Source organism: Pleurodeles waltl, chromosome 1_2 (assembly GCF_031143425.1).
Source record: "Pleurodeles waltl isolate 20211129_DDA chromosome 1_2, aPleWal1.hap1.20221129, whole genome shotgun sequence".
NCBI classification, from domain to species: Eukaryota; Metazoa; Chordata; class Amphibia; order Caudata; family Salamandridae; genus Pleurodeles; species Pleurodeles waltl.
In genome coordinates, this window is record NC_090437.1 from 955,113,714 (window position 1) to 955,135,945 (window position 22,232).

The following is a 22,232-nucleotide window of genomic DNA, read 5'->3' on the forward strand; positions in this document are numbered from 1 at the left end:
TAAAGCCCTTCTTTAAAATCTTATAATAAAAACACATTGAGAAAAAGACAATCAGGATCTTAATCCATGACTTAGTTTGCATACACCTCCTTGATTTCTGTAAATAAATCACTGTGCTATATTAGAAGGATTACAACTTATGAACTGGAATTAGCAAAATGATCTCAGTGTCAAAAGGGTAGCCCACTGTGAGAAATTGGGATGTTGGTTGAGTCAGGGGTGAGCCCTGGTCAAGCAACAGCCACAATCCCTTGCAGGGTGAACCACAACACGCCACTAAATTAACTCATCCTTAACACTGGGTGGCTTTGCACAAAAAGCAGTCAGGCTAAACTCAGAAGCAATGTGTTCAATATTTATTTAGGACACACAACAATACAGTGCAAACACACAAAAAATCCCAAACCAATTTAGAAAAATAGAGAACATTTTAATGCATTATTTGATACCTAAACAACAAAAATCCAATCAGTTGAACCAGATTTAAGAATTGTTCAAATGTAAAGTTCAATATAGCACCTTATAAATAAAAGTTCCAACCACAGTTATTCAGTCACTTTTAGCACCACAACGGAAGGTCCAGGAGTGTATGGACACCTCTTGGGGGTGCAGGATTCACTCAGGCTGGGTCCAGGTATGGGTTCTAGATCTGTGGAGTGTGGTATATCCATGTGGCTCTGAACAGGAGGCCAACAAAACCAGGCCGTAATAGTCACATCTGGAAGCCCTGGGTGCAGGTGAAAATGCAGGGCTCCACAGCAGCTGAAGGTTTAAGGCAGGCTTCAGCCAGCAAAACAGTCCTTCCAGGTACAGTAGCTGGCAGAGTGCTCAGCAGGTCACAACAGCAGGCAGTCTTCTGAGAGTCCTTCCGCAGGTCCAGTAGTGAACTGAAGAGTGGGTCTGAAAGCTCTATTGTTATATCTTGGTGCCCTGCTCCTAGAAGGTGGTAGAAGTTTCAAGGTGGGTTCTTTGAAGTTCCAGAAGTTTCCTGCCTCCCCTGCCCTGACTCCTAGCTGTTTGCACCGACAATACAGGGTTGTGAAGCCTATTAAATAGTGTCAGAGAACAGCCTATGCAAGTGCAAGCGGGTCTGTGCTGAGCTCTGCCCCATCAAGTCAGTTAATGGCAGATTCAAGCTCTGCTAATTGCACTACTGAGTGACTGTCTGGGGGGAAATCACAAAGTCCTAACTGTCAGTTACACCCAGTCGTGTGACCTAAGGCAGGCTGAAGGCACAGAGGGCTAAGGGGAGAAAAATGCCAACTTTCTACAAGTGGAATCTTCAAACTTGTAATGATAAATCTGACTTTACGTTAAAGAGGGTTTATCATTATAAGTCCATAGACATCAAACATGACATATCTACCACCTCTGGTTTAGGAATTACAGATTATTAAATGTAATAAAGAATCCCCAATGTGATCCTATGGGAGGGATAGGCCTCACCATAGTGAAAACAAATTTGGGAGTTTTCACATCTAGAACATGTAAAACTAAAATGTACATGTCCTACCTTTTAATTACACAGCATCCTGCCCTACGGGCTCCCTAGGGCCTACTTTTAGTGTGACTTATATGTAATAAAAGGGGAGTTTAAGGCTTGGCAAAGGCTTTTAAATGCCAAGTGAACCTGGCAATGGGAAACTGCCTTCAGGCTGTGATGGCAGGCCTGGGACAGTTTTTAAAGTACTACTGAAGTGGCTGGCACAATAAGTGCTGCAAGCCCATTGTTAGCATTTAATTTACAGGTCCTGGCCACAAAGTATGTCACTCTGGAACAGACTTACATGTAAATTAAATATGCCAATCAGGTATATGCCAATCAAATGATGTTTTAGGTAGAGAGCACAAGCACGTTAGCAGTGTTTAGCAGTGATGAAGTGAACATAGTCCTAAGGCCAACCTAGCAAAAATCGAGCAAAAAGTAAGAGGAGGAAGGCAAAATGTTTGGGAGTGGCCCTGTAGAGAGGGCCTTTTCCAGCACCCACTTACCTATGTACGTAAAATATAAATCTGTGAGCTACATGTTACAAGGTATACTTTGCAGAAGGCACATTGACCCTTTATGCTGTTTTATGAGTGATAACGGTGATTGGACAAAACACAGAACTCTCCTAGAACACCATTAACCACCATAGTTAGCTTACCACTATTATAATCCCCTCAATATTGCTAGGCACACAAAGAGCTCCACAGCAGGTGCCAACCCTATAGCAGTGTTGTCTGGTGGATTATGAAAGTGGTGAAGCCCAAAGCACTATCTACCACTCTGCCTCAGGCCTTGCCAACCCACTGCCAGACTTTCACACTGCAGACAAGCAAACATGCATACAGACAAAGCTGCAGGCATGCACGCAGAGATTTACACATACATAGATATGAACTTCCAGCACATAAATCTTTAAACACAAAACCCTACCTGTGACAGGCCAAGACATCTGACGTTCCCATCTTTCTCTAACAGCCAGAGGCAGACCCACGAGATTCCACCCAATGACAACATGGAATACGGCTGAAGGTACTGTCGTAGACCTTTTTTCCCTATTCCTGCTTCTGACAGGGCAAGAAGGAGGGTGATTGACAAGCCTTGAAGCTTTATTATCTGACATGCTGCACTGTGTAACTCTTATGCAGCATGTCAGTGTGTCAGATATGTGTTGTGCATGTGTGAAGCAGAGCTGTAACAGCCCCTTCCTGACACAAGTTTAATACAACTGGTGGAGCCCACTTCTGTCGGTAAAGTAATATTACAACTTTTACATGCAATCAAATGATACATGAGATTATTTGTTTTCATATAAAAGGTGCCAGATGCCAAGCAGTAGTCGAAGAGAAAGGCAGCAATTTGTTAAAGTATATGTATAAGTTGACTGTCAGACTCTTCTTTTCTAGCTCCCCCGCTCATTACTCCACCCCCATTTCCTCTGCCACAAGTAAACCCCCAATATATGGGTTCCCAGAGTAAATGTTTTGGTCAGTGTTCATGCACCAACCAGACTGAATGCCCCAGGCTGCACTGATCTGCAGGTGAGAAGTTAGTGCTAAGGTTCAGGGAGGCCCATGGGATAATACAATTGACAGGGGATTCTGAAGGCAGTGCAAAAAATGAGCAGATTTGCACATCCTTGTTCCACGGAAAAATAGATGAATTGCAGGAATGAATGAAATGATCATTTTAAAGAGCTATCTGATGTCTATTTGTGTCATAAAAAGAAAATAAATGTTTTAGTGTGTTCCAATGTTAATACCTAGTGAAAAAAGGAAAGTCAGTTTTTGTTGTGAAGTAATATGCATTTTATCTGGTCTATTTTAGCAAGGAGGTACGTTAGAGTGGGAAGGGTATTTATGGACAGCAGTGGGAGACATATGGTGAGTAGAATTAGTTAGTAGTTTTTCTGACGGGAACACTCATCAGATCTCCTTTGTTACGTCGCAGCCTACCAGACAGTGCAGCTGTTTCTTTTGCTTAAGACATCTTGGGGACATTCAGAAAGTAAACCTAGGAATGCATTCTGCCCTTTGCTCACCATTGGCTTGTGGTGTGTAACTCACATTTTATTGTTTATTTGTTTTAGGCTGTCCAGCATGAGTTCATACCTTTCCTTGCCAAAACGTTATTTACAATATCCTCCCAAGTCCTCCCTTTCTGTAAACAGGCCTGCAAATCTTGTCCTTATCTTCTCATTTGCTGTACATTCAGACTGAGGTCCAATATCATGCACTGTCTTTTAAGGTCGCTTATTTACTTTTCTTTCTGTGACCTCAAAGTGAGAGAATTTATGTCACATCTTGCTGAATACTGGGGGTAGGAAAGAGTTTGTTTCTAACACACAACAACATTTTGAACTGTGTAAGTATTTCAGAATACATCATAAATTAGGAACATAAAGCACATTTTTTGTTATTTCTGAAGAGTGTTAATAAAAAATGCTTTAATATGATCAATCAAATCATTACACTATGTGACGCTATCTCCACACATTTTCATCTGTGCACTCTATAGTTTTATTAGTAAAACTGTATGTCTGTGCAAATGTAATGGTCATTTCAATTGAAAATGTGTTTTCTGTAATGGCAGTGTGGTTCCACACCATGAATACCCCTCTCCATGCCACTCCACTTAACTCTGCATCACTCCACTTTACACCACTCCACACCACTGCATTCTGCACCACTCCACTCTACGCCACACCATTTCACGCCACTTCACACTATGCCTCTCCTCTCTAGCCGGCACCTGCCAGTGCACTCTTTGCCACTCTACCCTACACCACTGCACTCTGCAACAATGCACTCTACACCACTCCAGTCTAGGCCACACCAATCAGCTCTGCACACCTCCACTCTATGCTAATGTACTCTGTCACTCTGCAACACTGCACTGTATGCCACTGCACTCTATGCCAATACATTCTATTCCAATGCACTCTACTCAGTAACACTCAACTCTATTCCCCTGCACTGTACGCCAACCTACAGTATGGCACTCTAATCTACTCTGCATACTGCACACCATGCCACTGCATATCTACTCTACTCTACACCACTTTATTCTATGGCCATTACACATTATTGCACTCTAATCAATCTGTACTCTATCCTGCACCACTCCACTCTACCCCACTTTACTGTACTCTGTACTCTGAAACAATCTACTCTTTGCCACTCTACTCCACTCTGTCCAACTCCACACTATGCCATTGCACACTCTACTCTTAACAACTGCACTCTACACCAATGCACTCTACACAACTGCACACTGTCAGTGCACTCTATGCTGCCGCACTCTAGTCTGCATCACTGTACTCTATGCCACTGCTCTCTATGCCAATCTACTCTGCAACTCTGCACTCTCCATCACTGAACTCTATACCAATCTACTCTACACTACGCCACTCTACGTTACTTCCCTCTACACCACTGCACTCTACAGCACTATACTCTACTCTGTACCACTCTGTGTGCTACTCTACACCACTCTACACCACTGCACTCTATGCCAGTCAACTCTAGATTGCACACTACACCACTGCCCTCTGCATCATTCAGCTCTACACCACTCCACTCTGCTTCATTCTATGCCACTGCACTCTATGCCACTCTACTCTGCACCGCTGCTCTGTGTCACTGCCCTCTATGCTACTGCCCTCTGCACCACTACACTCTACTATGCACCACTCTAATCTACGTCATTGCATTCTACGATGCTGCATTGTACACCATCGAATTCAATGCCACTGCACTCAATGCCACTGCAATCTACACCACTACAGTCTGCAACACTCTACACCAATGCATTTTACACCACTCTTCTCAATGCCAATCCAGTGTATACCACTCTACGCGACTCAACACAATGCCAATCCAATGCACAACACTCTTTGCCATTCCACTTCAAAACACTCTACTCCATTCTTCTCCATTCCACTCTACAACACTCCATGCCACTCTTCTCTATACCACTAACTTTTAAGCATTCTATCACAGCAGCCATGCTGGTATACAACATGGTTAAAACACATTAGCAAAGCCAATAGCTCTTGTATATGCAGGACTTATTGGCTGTGCTTGATAAAGCAGCTAACAAAGTGGAAGGGCAGGAGCTTCTGCATGTACTCTGCACCCTGTGCTGTCCTTGCTGTGTGTGTGTATATGGATTCCTGTTATTAGATGCACCTTCAGACAGAGACATATCCCACTATTGTTGCAGTTGATGTAAATAAAGTGTCATTTTGGCAATCATATTTGTGGGCTGGCAAGTTTGCACCAAACCTTGCCCTGTTCAAGAACTGTCTGTCTGCCTTCTATGTGATGCAGCACCAATGGCTGCTCTGCCTTATTCCTTCCTTCTGGCTCCCTTAAACTCACAGCCAGCATCCTTCCATTTAAGCAAGTGAGCTTTTAATAAGGGGGGAAAAGCTTTGAGGCCCAGGCCAGCCAGCAGAGAGTCTGTGGCACTGCAGCTGCTGCTAGCACTCTGTTGTTGTACCTATGACCTCCAGCCGTATGTGTGCTTGTGATGCTCCCACCTCTAGATCCTACTCCTGCGCCCTGTGAATTGCAGGGGATGCGATCTAGCATGGTGCTCCAGAGGCCAGTGCCTCTTCCAGAGACCGTTAGGTGCCCAGGAGAAGGGATGTGGTAGCTACCTGCACACAACACAACCCATGAGAAAGGAAGGGCCTGGGGCGGGTTTCAAGTAATAAGAAAAACAAGCATTGGCAAAGTCAACGGATAGCGGCTTATGCACCAATTACCTGTATCAATGCTAAAACAGATGTGCACCTACAAAGTGAAGTGGCCGTGACAGTCTTTTTATTTACTGATCTGAGATGGATTTGTAGGTTGTAAAATAGTGCAGAAACATTTTTTAGACAAAGTTTTTAGTGACTAACGGGTCGTCAGAAGGTTTTAAGTAATGGGAGGGCAGGGAGAAAACATAGATAAAAATGAGATGGATATGTAAGTTAAACAAGCGTGGTTTGTGTCAAACCTAATACAATGAAACCACAATCCTCCCAAAGCCACCTGGAGTGACCATCTAAATGAAACCAGCTGCCATTGATGAATAAAAACAAAAAAAGTGATAGTGGTGAAGAAACCAACAAATGGTATCTAGTGGGCGAGCTCTAAGCCATTTCTGGCCTATTTTTTTAACATTAGACTTGTGCTGGAGCATTTACATCCTTTGCAGGGTTCACTGCTCATTGAGGCCGATGGACCTTTGGACCCTGCCACAGGGTGTGGTAGAACCATACAACTCAATTTCAATACAACCCAATCAAACTAAACAGTATGACCCATTTGTCCTTACAAGGAAAACACCAGGTCAGGAATAAAGTTAACAATCTACTCTTTATTACAAACTCAAGACAAAATTATAGAGATACAGAATCACCAAGGGTTGCCCACGGTGACGAAATAGATTCAGACAGACTAACATCAATAAAACTAAGCATTCAACAAGAAAAGTAAAGAACATTAACAAAAATATAGAAATTACATGTTGCTCAGGCTTAGCAAGAATACGTCCGTTTCAACTCATCAAAGTTATAGTTTTCAGCTGAGCAAAAGGAAAACCCTACAATAGCCAAATTTTGGATTAACGTGTGGGGCGGAACACATGTGGGCAAAAGACAAAAAGGACAAAAGGAATTTGGAAAAAGGAATTCTTAGGCAACAAGATACTAAGGCGGGCAAAAGAGGTAAAAACTTAAAGTGTCAGCATGTCAGAAATTCAATCAAGAGTCTACTGCAGGGTTAAGGAGAAAATCTCTAAGTCTCAGCAGGGCATCTCACAGGAGCAAAGCAGAGAGGAAGATACCTCTCCAAGGGGCTCAGCATTGAGGGATTCTTCATCAACAAGGGTTCAGGAACTCTGAAGATCTGACCAAAGTCCAACTGGTCAACAGTATAATAAAGTACACAAAGCAATCTGATTTGCTCTGAAAGGCAGTCCATATTACACTGAAGCAATATCATCCAATAATAATCGATCACAAGACTTCAGGTTGCAACATCGACATATTTTCCCAGGTCTGTCATGGGAATCCCATCTATCCATGTAGCTCTACATAGGATTGAAACATTTGTATAAATTATTAGTCCATTGCTCAGGATGTTCCAAAGTCAAGGACACTGTTACACATTCTCTCTATGTCTAAATAATAGAGCCTATTACCAAAGCTAGTCTTCTCATGGGAACAAAGTCTGAAAGAAATCTCATATTATGAAAATGAATCAACATTTCTCATACATTCAAGAAGTACAAGATTTAGCAGACCTTGCTTAAACTAAAGCAAATAAATTATAGCAATGCATTTAACTAATATGTTTTAATAAATACTTTTCAATATGCAAACTTATAAATTCAACATTAATAATGCTTCACAAATATGAATGTTACACTCATTTCAAATGAAAAGACTGTTAATACAGTTCAATTGGAATAAGGCAGAACTTAATTTCTCTATTTTTGCACACATATTTGAATCATTAAACATTAGAAATTCATTATTGTTTCAATATATTCTGTTAGTCTAAGGCCTAAATTATAACATCATATCAATTAAATCTTGCAAACATTTGATTTATAAGTAATGCCACTGGGGTTTCGAATACTAGTTAAAACAAATGCACAGTTAAAATGAATCCTCATGGTATCTTTCTACATTCAAATTATTAGTAGTTTGGTTAACATAATGCATATATTGTCATGTATTGATGACTTCTGTGACATGAGGGACAGACAAAAATTGTAACTACATCACTTGGAAACAACAGGCATGCAGTCTAAGATGAGACCTAAAAATGGGCACAAAAGCCATTTTACCGCTGTGCCAGGGTCTTAGTAAGGTTCTTTAAACAAGTCTTACTGATTATTCTTCTGAAAAGGTGCTTACAATGCTGTGTCCTATATGAATGTTCTATAGAAGCTCATTTACACTTAGCCCACTAATTCAGCTGTCCTCCTCTTTGCAAATATGAGCTGGTGTTTGAGATCATCAGTGACCTTGTGAGATGTCAATTATGAAGGCATGAAGAATTTAACAAATAGTGTTACCAGGGGTTTAACAGCTTCAATGTGTAAACAAATATATATATTTCATTGTACCCTTAATGTTTCATAGATTTATAGATGACTTTGAATTATTTTCTTAGTTTTGCTTAATAAGTCACTGAAAAAGAAATTGCAGTATCCAATCAGCAACATTTATTTAATTACCTAATTAGCGTTTTAACGTAATCTGAAATAAATTAGACCTGTGCAAAAATGTTATTATGTTCACAAAATATTGTTGTGTTTTATGAATTTTAAAGCTATAAATGTTTCCTAGGCTGACCAGAATTTTAATGTAAAAAACCTGGAAATGTAATAAAAATAGAGAAAGAACTACAAGTTAACTTCAACCAAGCGCACAGAATGACAACACTCATTAGCATAGAATTACAGCAGAGGCACTAAGAACATGAACAAAATGCAATTCTTAAAGCCAGTACCATGCCTGTTAAGTAAATTGCTTTCTTGTAACAGCTGTTAATTATCCCTGCTTTGGAAAACATAAAAAGTATCCCCCATCGTTTTTGGTTGACCCTGTCTAAAAACCAGGATATTAGCTAAATTTCCTGAAATCTGCCAGAACAGAAGCTTGGTCACCTTAATGTTTTCACAAGATTGTTCTGTAGGAGACTTGTTCAGTCAGAAAATGTTTTGTGAGAAAGGAAATATTTTGTGTGAGATACTTTCTCCTTTAACCAGTCATCTTGCTGGATTCATTCATGACATTTGAAAAAGAGGTATGCCATTGACTTCAGATTTTATGGGAGATACCACAAAATTGAATTTTGCGAAATTTTAAGCCCAATCATAACACACAGCTTTCCCCTGCTAGGGTTTGTTTTGCTTGTTCAGTAAGCCAAAATGTTGACTACATTTCAAAGGATCTTTATTTCTTCATTAATTTAAGAAATGTGGATGACAATTACAAGATATCTTTGTTTTCAAACTAGTGAGTCAGGCGCAGCTCTCATTACAAGAGGATTTTGCCTGCCTTTTGCTGAAAACTATGGAAAGCAGCTGAAGTCATGGGCCAGTCAACTACTTATAGACAGGGTCACTGGTATTATGCGATTTTGCGACCCCAACATTTTCCACAAAATTATGGATCTACCTCATTTTCCAGATAATCCACCATCTGCTGCATAATCTGCAGATTTTACCAAAAGTAAATTTAGTTTCTAGCTCAAACTGATTAAAGGTTACTAAAAATGCAGGTACAAAGGGTCATTTACAGAGGTCAACCAGTCACCTTTGTGTTACTTATTTGTGTATTCGCGTGTCAAAGTGGAACTAATAAAGTGAAACCTTTGCCCACATAGTGTTAGCATGTATCAAAATTTCAAAATAATGTGATAATGCTAATACAAAATGAGGCACACTATGCCGCATAATTTGTCTTTTCTTGCCTCATAATTTAGTCAACCCTACCACATAATTTGGCCCTTTCCTATTGCATATTTCCAGGGGCCCTTATTCTAGTCAACCACTTCAAAAACCATGGTTGAATTTGTCAGTCCAGTAAGCAAAGCTATATCGCCATCTGACAAATGTTCATGTTTCGTATTTGTCAGTCTAGTACGTCAGTTGAGTCTGAGAAATTCAGACTTCAGTCACACATGACTGTGGACCCCATATACTAGACCAGTCCTTGTAAAGACTAACTTTATGCCCAAGCAGTCATGGTCTACATTTGCGAGACTTCACCTCTAAAATTAATCTGGACGCACAGTCTACATTCGCCAAACCAATCAACTGGAAATGTTCACTAATTGTTTTTTTATCTGCAAATGCCCACTGACCATAGTTGAGTAGCTGTCTGCTATTGATATCACAGGTATAAAGAATCATGTTACACAATTAATGTTCAACACCATGAAAAACGGTTCCCTATTTGGTAGATTCACAAATTTAGAAGCATAGTTTATTAAACATGCTCTGTACAGCAGTCGTAACAAACTGCCTTTTTTTTGTACAATATACTGGAATAATACATTTATGTAAACCAAATGGTGGACTGGATGAGGAGGAGGACCACCTGGCTAACGGCAGTCAGGCATGGTGGCTGGATAGACAGGAGCTCACAGTCACTGTCCTGTGCAGATTGTGACGGAGACAGAAACATAGGAAAGATAAACACTGAGAAAGGACTAAAAGAATAATAATAGAAAGACAAGAAAGATGAGGAAGAAAGGAAAGAAGGAAGTGGAGCCAGAGCAGGATTGAAGAGTGAATAAATAGCGAAGAAAGAGAAAGTGAAAAAATCTCTTCTCTAAACAGAAAGGAGTAAAAGCGGGGAAGCAAGAGCTTAGGGAGGACCGTCCCCTGGAGAGGCACCAGCAGCCAAGACAATGATGGACACCAGGAAGGTAAACCAAGTGCTGAGAGCATTGCGAAGCACAGGTTTAGGCAGATCAACAGCCAGGGAGGCAAACAGGAGGCACCATAGAACGAGACAGCCAGAGGAATGCCAGAGGAGGGCTTTATTTTAAGCTGTTGCAGTTTCTTAGCGTGATGATGCCCGAGGGTGATCTTCACAATTTATTAATGATAATAACAAAGGTATCAATACCAATACCAGTAAAATTAGGTATAAACAATACATGTGATTTAAATGCATAACAGAGGTTTCATAATCACTTTCCACTATATTTGTCCTAGTGCAAAAAAGTGTCTACACGATGGACTGAAGCATTAGATTTTTGTCTCATCCTTAAGACACAAGGAAAAGTAACAAGCATTGACAAAGCCAAGAGGTCTCCCCTTTTGGACCTATTGCTTTTGCCAATGCTGCTTGGTGAGGCTGTACAGCATCAGCGGAAAACATTTTTTGCCAAAACTTGAAAGCACTGACCAAAATAAAAAAAGATGCAGTGACACTGCCATTGCTGGTGGCCATGTAATTTCATATGTGCATGCATGTTTCACCCCTCATGTGCGCACCTACAAAATGATACAGGTGCCACTTTTTTAATCTTCAGATCAGCAATGGATTGGTAAATAAATACAGTGTGAAAGGAGTAGGGGCCCGGAAGCTGCGAACTCCGAAAAAAGGACTAAAAAAAGGGACAGTGGGAGGTGGGGGCAACTAAGTAGCGGGTGAGGAAACTGATGGTGGGAAGCAATGCAGAATGGGTGGGGAAATCGAGCAACAGAGGCACTTGAGGCTTGACCAATGGAGGCCCAGAAACCATACAAAAAAAGCTAGGGGGTGCTGGGGAACTAATAACACGTTTGGGGTTGGGAGGAGGATTGAGGGAGCAACAGAGGGCACACAGGGTAGGTATTTAGGGGAGGGTAGCAGCACACGAGTGTTAGACCTCCAAAGCCTGTGCACTCTCATTGAGGCTGAAAGAAATAGAAAAAAGTTGTTACCTATATATGAGCAGTGGACTGATACAAGTTATTCAACCAAAAGGCTGGTAAAGAGGCTGTGCTTCAGTACTTAAGGGGAGGGACACATAGAAGAATGGGAGGGGCAAACACAAGATGGACAAGGAAAGCTATTGAATAAAAAGCAAGCAAATAAGAGTGGCAGCAAAGGCAACCAATGGCTAGCTATGCCAATGCCCACTGTAAATGTTTGATTTAGTCTACAATAGGCTTTTGCTGACCAGACAGCTAAAGGTTAGCTGATAGGGGAGACGTACAAATGGTGTAAATTTGTTTTCCTGTATGTTTTGCAACAAAGCAAATTTCTATGAGATTAATTATTCCTGAACTATGAGAAAGGTTGTTTTTGCTTTCTCAGTGACAACAGGAACCAGATATGAAGCACATCTTATTATAATTGTGTTATAGTTACCTGGTTATGATTCTGTCAATGTAAGGCACATATTAGAACCCTCACTTCATCAGGGTTCCTTGTGCGAGTGATGAGCAAAGGAGGTTCTTTGGCAGTTGGACAGAGTGAGCGTCGAGTGTAGCCACTCTGTCCTGGGTTGGTGGTACTGGAATAAAGCTGTGGTTAAATCTAACCTGTATACGCATCTTAACACTGGCGACGAGGGCCTGATTGTCACAGGCGCTGCCACCAACCCTGGACCCACCGTTGGAATTGCCTTGCTTCATTCCGGTATTTGCGGCCGCATGTGAGTGGGTCCTGTAGGGCCGTTCCTGTTGGGCCGTCGTTCCGGTCCGTGATTGTCCCTGTGGGACCATCCATTTCTTGCCTGCTGCCTGAGAAGAGACGCCGCTGCGGTTTGCCGCCGCGGCTCGCGGTAAGACTTTCTGTGCGTCCGCCGCGAGTTGAAGCAGATCTCCCTGTGGCCATATGTTCGTCCGTGGTGGCGTTGGCGTCTCCTTCCGACATTTCATGAACATTTAAGTTTTTTTGGCCATCTGTTGATAGTTGCGCGTGAGGCACCTGCGCACAATCCTGTCTCATGACACGGTTGTTTGTTTTCTTCCGATGCACTTGTGTTGCCTAGCAACCACCTAGATGCACTGCAGAGTCTCTGCATTCAACTGCTTGATACTGTATTCCTGTTACCAAGGGGACTGGAAAAAGAAACTAGACTGCTGACCTCTGTGAGCTTCTTTATTATTGGAATTTGTTAGGGATTTTACTGACTGTTACAATGATGTCTGCAACCACGATGTCTCAACCTCCTCCTTTTCTCTCTGAGAAAGGTGAGCCCATTTTACCCTGGAAGCGTTGGAAAAATCTTTTTGACTCATATTTAATAGCAATAGGTGGGGAAAAATTTTCCCCAGCTAGGAAACAAGCTGTTCTTTTACACAATTTGGGCATTGAAGGGAGGAACATCTATGACAGTCTTGAAACATTACCCTTTGGAGGAGCGGAAGGTGAACCAAGAGATATTAATGACATGTCTATAACTATGTTGGCAGCTCATTTTGAATCCAAACTTAATGTGGTGTTAGAGAGACACAAATTCTTTGCGAGATCTCAAGGTAAATTGGAGAGTGTTGGGAACTTTGTTGCTGCCTTACGTACTCTAGCACGTACCTGTGACTTTGGAGACATCTCTGATTCTCTTATCCGCGACCAATTAGTTTGCTGTACTAACAGCAAGCGGGTTCAGGAAAAGCTTTTAACAAAGAATCCCAATTTGCGAGAGGCTATTGCGATCGTAGAAGGTATGGAGAGCACCAATAGCTGGATCAAAGAAATTAACAATCATGAAGGAGATAATTTGTGCTTAGCACAAGCGTCAGGAGTTCAGGAAGAGATTTCAAGAGTTGGTTTTGATGTATCATCCCAGGAGAAGAAGAAACATTCAGGACTACGGTGTTATCGTTGTGGCAATACTGGGCACTCAGCGAATAGCCCAAACTGTTTTGCACGCAATTCAACATGTAGGAAATGGGGAAAAAAGGCCATTATGCGAGAATTTGTAATAGTGACAAACAGAGCTGTTACTGATAATATTAACAAGATGGTTCTATGCGTTGAGCCAAATATTAATCATGTAGGAATTAGCATGGGTATGGTTGATGATGGGCCCATTATTTTGCCTGAATGCACAATTCGCCTTGATGGCAAGGTTGTTAAAGTTTTAGCAGACTCAGGTTCCCCGTACACCATGGTTGGCGACAAGAATTGGCAAGCAGTTTTTGGTGAGAACTGTAATTCCTTAATTGAACCGGACATTAACCCCGTCAGTTATGGTGGTACGAAAATAGATGTAATTGGTTATAAGGTTATGGAAATCCAGTTTCAGAATAAATCCACTATGGGTAAAGTCTATGTAGCCAAGCGAGGGAATAATCTTCTGGGTTGGCGTCAACAGCGTGACATGGGAATTAGATTGGATCCCAACTCTGATTCTCAAGTTTCAGTGGTGAGTGATGATAATGCTGACCTAGAGATTTTCAAAGAATTTCCTGAAGTTTTTTGTGACTTGTTAGGGTGTTTAACCAATTTCGAGGTCAGAATAATACTAAAAAGGGGTGCAGTCCCATCCATGCACAAGGCAAGGAGGGTTCCGAGACTGATGATGGAGCCTCTCAAGGCTGAATTGAATAAGTTGTTGGATGCGGGAATAATTGAGGAGATAGAATCTTCAGAATGGCTTGCCCCTGTGGTTTTGGCTCCCAAGGATAATGGAAAACAGATTTGCATGTGCGTGGATCTTAGAGATCTAAATAGGCATATTTGGGTAGATCGCCAACCTCTTCCGAACATATCTGAGGAATTATCGCGGTTGGGAGGGTCGAGAATCTTCAGTGTGTTAGACTTATCCTCTGCTTACCATCAGATTGTCTTACATCCTGAATCTAGGCATCTCACCTCCTTTGTAACACCAGTGGGAGCATATCAATTCTTAAGAATGCCATTTGGATTGGCTTCAGCAGCTGCATGTTTTCAAAGGGTTATGAAGAAGACTCTTGAAGGGATCTCTGGGATTTTATTTTTCCAAGACGACATTTTGATCCATGGTAAGACTGTAAGTGACCATGATGGAATTCTCAGGAAAGTGTTGAGGAAGCTTGCCCAGTCAGGTCTCACTGTTAAGAAAGAGAAGTGCAAATTCAGGGTCACTTCAGTAGCTTACCTTGGTCACACCATATCAGGTGATGGAATTAAGCCCAAGATAGAATTAGTTGATTCCATCATCGAGCACCTGAGCCCAGGGATAAAGATGGCGTCAGACCCTTTCTGGGATTGGCAGAATATTACTCCAAGTTCATTGCTAACTTTTCTAGTGTAACTCAACCCCTAAGATCTCTCCTGAAGAAAGGGTGTGAGTTTAATTGGACTGATGATTGCATTTCTGCTTTCACGTCTGTCAAAGATAGTATCAGTAAAATGCCCACTTTGGGCATTTTAATGCCTTCGCAAAAACTTTCTTGTACACGGATGCAAGTGTCAAGGGTTTAGGAGCTGTTTTGATTCAAAGGATAGACCAGGAAGAAAAAGTCATTGCCTTTGCGTCTTGCTCTCTTAAAGAAGCTGAACAACACTATTCAGTTATAGAGAGAGAGGCACTAGCGTGTATGTGGGCAATCAAACATTTTAGGTTTTACTTATGGGGTTTACCTTTTGTGGTCAGATCAGATCATAGACCCCTTGTCCACATTTTTTCTGCAAAAAAAGGAGATGACCTCACACCTAGGATAAGAAGATGGGTGGAAGGGCTGATGGAATATAATTTTTTGGGGGAATATATACCTGGTCCGAAGAATGTGGTAGCGGATTTCTTGTCCCGTGCTTCTGTCAGCTGTAAGGATGATTCCATTGATGATTCTTCTGATGTATCGATGGTGATCAATTGGGTGAGAGAAATGGCTATAACTCAAGACGAGTGGAAGGTGGCAGTAGAGCAGGATCCTGACAGGAAATCTCTTGCAGAGTTCATTGTGAAAGGTTGGCCAGAGTATAAAGATATCTCTGATTCGTTGAGGAAATATTGGAATGTAAGAGATGAGCTGAGTTTGAGTGAAGGCGGATTATTTAGGGGTTCTAAGTCCATACCTCCAGTTGCTTTGAGAAGTAAAATAATTAACTTGGCTCATGAAGGACACCTGGGCAGAAGTTTAACCAAATCTAGACTGAGAGCTGTGTACTGGTGGCCTGGGCTTGACCGAGATGCAGAGGCTGTTGTGAAGGATTGTGTATCTTGCACATGCAGTGACAAAAGTAAGGTTATGAGGTAAGCTCCACTGTACCCTGTAGAAACACCCGAGAAGTCTTGGTTGAAATTGGGTCTTGATTTCATGGGACCTTTTCATCTTTTGCCTGCCAATGAACGGTATGTATTGTTGTTGGTTGATTATGCATCGAAATGGGTGGTAACGAAGTGTGTGTGTTCGATAGACACCAGAACGGTTATTGAGTTTCTGAGGGAAGAATTTTCTCGGGAAGGTGTGCCAAGTCATTTGGTCACGGACAATGGGGAACAGCTGACATCTGAAGAAATGAAACTTTTCTAGGAATCTTTGGCTGTGGTACATTTAAGGACAGCTCTCTATTTACCTCAGGCTAACGGTCTTGCAGAGCGTATGAATAGAATGGTTAAATCATGTGTACAAGAGGCTGTTGTGACCAGAGCTCCATTGGCTGGTTTGCTCAGAGACCTGTGGTGGGCACATCGGAATACCCCTAATAGTATTACCAACATTGCTCCTTTTGAGTATATGAGAGGCAGGTCAGGGTGCACCAAAATGTTTCCAGCTTGGATGAAAAACAGATTGGAGCTGGAGGATTTTGATCATTTTGACTTTAAGGCGTATGACCGTAAGAGGAACTATCAAGGGAAATACAAATTGCGTTATGACTCAAAATGGGGCGTTTCTAATATTAAATGGAAGATTGGTGACATGGTGCTGGTAAAGGATCCTACTTTTGTAACAAAGGGAAGATCGAGATTCAAGGGTCCTTACAGTATTAAGGAAGTAAGACATTTTTTTGTTGTTTTGGATAATGGAGATGTGTGGAGTATGTCCAGGATTGTGAAAGATTCCACTTCTCCAGAGAACCAGGGAATGAAAAATAGTCATGAGTCCGAGGGCGGGGTTCAGATCAAGGTTTCTTCCAGGTTACGCTCTGAACCAAAATGGTTAAAAGATTTTGTGCATTAGAATTTATTGGTACTGTGCTTAACACATGGTGCCTTGCTTATAATCGCAACATAATATAATCTGTATTGTAACATGTAGTAGGTTTGCATATTTTTACATCATAGTGGAAACCTGTTAGCAATATGTAGTAAGTTATATTTCCTTCCTAGTATGTAAATATTATTTTTCTTTCCTTTTAAAACATGTTCCCTATCTTTTCTTTAGTATTTGATTTGGGGTAAGGGGGGTGTGTTATAGTTACCTGGTTATGATTCTGTCAATGTAAGGCACATATTAGAACCCTCACTTCATCAGGGTTCCTTGTGCGAGTGATGAGCAAAGGAGGTTCTTTGGCAGTTGGACAGAGTTAGCGTCGAGTGTAGCCGCTCTGTCCTGGGTTGGTGGTACTGGAATAAAGCTGTGGTTAAATCTAACCTGTATCCGCATCTTAACAAATATCAAAGTCTTCATTAGCTTTCATTGCCATACCTCTTGTCTGCACTTGTGTCAAGACTGAAGTGACATTTCCATTTTAAATCTTGCCAGATGCACAGTATTATAGAGCTTTTCACTCCTATACGGTATTGTAAGGTATGTAGCTTCTGAAGTTAACAACTGAATGTGAAAGCACACTCTCATAATAGAATAATTTTATTTTTCAGATTGCACAAGGCATGTCCGAAAAAGAGAGTGCGGGTGAGTACTGATATTACACAATAATAATTTCAAGAATGCTTGCTTGCATTAACCTGTGCTTGAAGTCAGACTATGGAATGTGCAATATTGGAGACACACCACTTTTTAGGAGTGGTCTCTTTGTGTTGCTATCTCCCACACTTAAGTGCCATTCGCCTACTACTGAGAGTGATGTATTAAGGTGTGCCACAGTGCTAATAGTTTAATCAGCTGTGTGATGCTCGTCGTGGTTCCAAAGTGGATGCTTGCAATGCCATACTCAGCCTAGGAATTCGTTATACCTTTACAAGAGACCTGTTTCCAGCTAATATTTCTTCATATACAATTACTGTCTGGTGAGAAGGGGGCCCTTTTTTAGTGCCAGGTTCATTATGGGTGTTTACAGGTTAATAATTTACGCCTTTGAGGGAATGATGTGCGCATTCCACACAAATGATGACTTAGAAAGAGCCACAGGCATGGCTGGTCAAAGACCCAAACCTGTTTCCTGAGTCAGGGTCCTGAAAGAATTGGCATTTAACACTGCCAATGGAAATATACATGATAAAGTAACCTGGCTATACGTTTTTGAGTCAAAGTGACCCTTTCAGAAGAGTAAATACAGGACTGGACAAAGCTCAATGAAATTCTGTATAAGATGCTGGTACCTGATTTTATATTCTCTAGAATGCCATATTGTGTAACATAATATGAAAGATAACGTTTTTGTGATTGTAAATACACAAAATACACACCACAATCATTATTCCTCTATTCTATATTGCTCTGATGACAAAAAAAATCAAGGAACCATAGGACAGAGGATATTTTAACTTGGGATGTCGATAGTGCTGAGATAAAATAGGAACTCTTTGAGAACTCAGATTGTCTAATAAATATTTCATATTTCCTTCTGAATGTGAATATCTTCATTGTGTGTCAAACAAATTGTATGCCACATCGGATCAACAAATTAATAAAAAATACACAAGGAACTCACATGCTGTATTCTCTGTGGGTGTACTGTAATCATAATCAACTGTTCACTATGTGCTTACGTTTTTCAGTCATTTAGAAGTAAAACCTATAGAAGTATTTCCAAACTACTGCGTCATGGCCCTAGAAGGGAAACGTGCCATTGGATATAATGTTAACTCTGCTCTTGGTGCATGACATATTTGGGGCATGAGCACACAGGCCTCTTTTTACGGAGATCAGAGAGCAAGGTGAGGAGTGAGCCAAAGCAACGGTCACTTTTCATGTTCTTTATGCCTATATCAAGTCCATGTAATCCTAATGTTATCTGTCCCTCAGCTTTAAATTCTACACAAAATGAATTCTGAAGTCCATGTATGAGTCCACAAAAGCCTTCTGAGCATATCCAAGGTTTACAGCTGTGTGCTAGTCAATGAACCCGACTCTAAAGGACCTCTGCTCACATAATGAATCCTCATTTGAAAACTACCGATCATTGCATGAACCAAAGTTAAATACAGCTGCTGGGCAAGGACAGTGTTCCTGTCTGGTCTGTGGCTGGAGGCTGCATGAAGGAGGCTTTATAGAACCCCAGGTCGTAGCTTCATTGTTCTCCCCGAGGCCCAGAAACTGAAGTAGGACCTACCCACTTCTGCAGATATCAACTAGACTAAAAGTGACTACTAGAGATGGTGATCATATTGATTGCATTTTCTCCATAAGTTGATCATTGCTGCCTTGAGGAAATTAGTAAAGTAGAACAATGTCTCCTTTTTGCTAACACATTGCAGCCTCTAATTTTCTGTGGTTCTTCTGGCACATGCTAATGCTGACACAAAATGCTACACTGCAAACATTCCAGCTCAATTGCAATTAAATTTGCATTAATTTGTTGGGCCACTGAAAAACAAATACAATGCAGATTTTAGTGCAGTTCCTTTCTTTATGAATTTAACAGACGATAAAAAAACAATACGTGTATAGAAAGATTAATGATTCAACACAAGATGATACAGTGATGATGGAGCATCGACTCTATGCAAGTGACATCCCTGTTGTGAGAGGTTCAGTGGGAGAACCTTGAGTTGGAGGAGGTTTTAAGCTGAATTGTATAGTTCAATAGGGAGAGGACTGGTCTTAGGTTGTGGGGGAATGTACTCCAGCAAAACCATGCTGGCTAGGAAACTACTTGCATCATTAGGGTGCACAGGAAGCAACCGTGTTGTGTGGTTATGTTTGCGTGCCATGTATAAGAGATAGTCCAGAGGTTTGAGACACTGGAAACTTTTTAACACTCAAATAGGAAACTGGTAGGGGTAACTATTGTATTTAGAGAGCAAGCCTGATGCTTTTGGTGGATAAGATATTGGACCTGGAAAGATTAAACACAATTTGTGTGGCAATCCTAAATACTTTTTCTACAGGTTGAGAGGAGTAGTACAGTTTTATGGGGGCTATTGAATTAATCAGCATATTGACATAGTCTAAGGTGACGTGCAGGTATCCTTGGCAAATGTCGAGCAGGTTCTAGCAGGTGGATATGGCAGGGATGTAGAGGGTTGTTGAACTGAAGCTGGGTTCCATTTTCTTTTATATGTTAAGGTTTGTTTTCATAAAGGGGTGTCTACACAGACTTCTTCATGTGCTCTTCTGTTGATTAGCTGTAGGTTTGTAGCAGCTGCTATATATTATGAATGTATTCACAAATGTATTTGTTCAAAACTGCATAATGGATTAAGTAAAACGTACTCTTTAACTTTATTTAATTTTGTATCCTCTCTGCAAACAATTCTCCATAGCATTTCTTTGAGAGTTTTGTCATGCTTGAAATACTGACTATTTATGACTTCAGAACTATTGCCTTTACCGATTAACTTTGCAATTGATTTTAGATTAAACCACAATATAAGGCCACCCATGGATCCCAGGTGTCTTTCCTATGCTCCACATGTAATTTTGCACGTTATCTAGAATTTATGCATGACAATCGAACCAAATGATTGGTTCAATGCGTACCCAATGGTAAAAAATAGTACATGCTATTTGAGAGCTGATTAACAATAACAACCTAGATTTCTTGCTACCAGCTGAAAGTGCTGGAATATGTACCATGTACTAGCACGTTGTAAAACATTACCATTGTCTAACTTTGATGGTTCACAAAATATTGAGACAGCTTAAGACCTGTTATCCAAAATGAGAAAAAGCAAGCCAGTGCCATCTCGATTATTCCAGTGCCCTTTAAATGGCCAATTATCCATTGATACATTCAGCAGAATCAAGGTATTGATACCTTCAACATCAGACATTGTGCAGGGATCATCCAATGGAGCACTGCTCTGTTCAGTTTCTCTACGAGGCTAGAGCCTTCCTGGAAATCACCCCCAAAGCCAGATTTTTCAATATAATCACAGAACTGTTTAGAGACCAAGGGCCAGATGTAGCAAAGGGTTTTACCCATTCTATGTCTATGGGAAAATGTGTTCGTACATATGGCCCCAAGGAACTCATTTAGATCTCTGCGGCTGGGTCACTGCACTGGATACCTCTAGAGGCTCTCTGTGACGTGTCCACACAAAAGAGCAGGTTCAAAGCAGGCTAATCTTCATGAGCAAAAACTGACAAGGTGGGGAAAGCAAACAAAGCATACCAGGTGGGGAATGTATTTAGGAGGAGCAGCATACAAGGGAGAGAGTAAAGAACACATGCAATCTCATTGAGAGCTGAAAGAAATAGCAGTTCCCTGAAAGTGAGGGTAGAATCATGGTAGTAAGGTAATCAAAAAGATGGTAAAGGGGATATGCTCCAGGGGAGGAACAAAGAGCAAACACAGGAAGAGGAAGGAAAGCCATCGAAAAAGAAACAAACAAATGAGAGGGACAAGAAAGCTGAGCAATAGTAAGCAATCAGTGAGCTCTAAACCCACTGCAAGTTGTAAGTATGGTCTACAAGGGATCTTCTGGAAAAAGACAGCTGAAAGTTGTCTGAAAACAAGTCCTAAAAGGCCTATCTCTTCACTGGAATTCCTCTTCCACCATCAGCACTTTCACATTGTGCTAGCAAAGAAGTCAGTACCAACTCTCTCAAAGTGAGATGCACTTACAGTGCCCCTTCGGCCTCACAGTTTAGACCAGTAAAATACCCCAGTGGGCTTGCAAAATAGTCGAGCTCATTTAGCTAAAAAGTGACAGTCGTGTGAAAAAAGAAACACAGCAGGGCGGCATGGCTCTCCAGATTAATAAAAGGGACTTCCTCGCCCAACATACTGTTAACTAGCCTTTAGAAATCTCTGCCAAATGGTACTGAAAATAATTCCAAGAACTCTTATTTTGATTATGCTCTGTAGACATAGCTTTCCTCTACCTTTCCTTTTAGGTACCAACTAGGTACCAGCTTCAACAATAAATTACTTGGTCTCTGCGCATGTGTGTTATTTCACACCCTTATGAGTGACCCAGATCATTTTTGGAGGCCCAACCTTGAATAAACTCTGAACTGA

General features: G+C 41.2%; 1 protein-coding gene across 1 annotated transcript in view; it reads left to right on the forward strand.

Moving 5' to 3' along the window:
- Positions 1–22,232, forward strand: part of DLC1 (DLC1 Rho GTPase activating protein) — a 1,219,048-nt gene that overhangs the window by 706,733 nt on the left and 490,083 nt on the right. Inside the window, exon 5 of the mRNA XM_069200770.1 lies at positions 17,746–17,779. Coding sequence (XP_069056871.1) covers positions 17,746–17,779 — 34 coding nt within the window. The remainder of the gene's footprint in view (positions 1–17,745; positions 17,780–22,232) is intronic.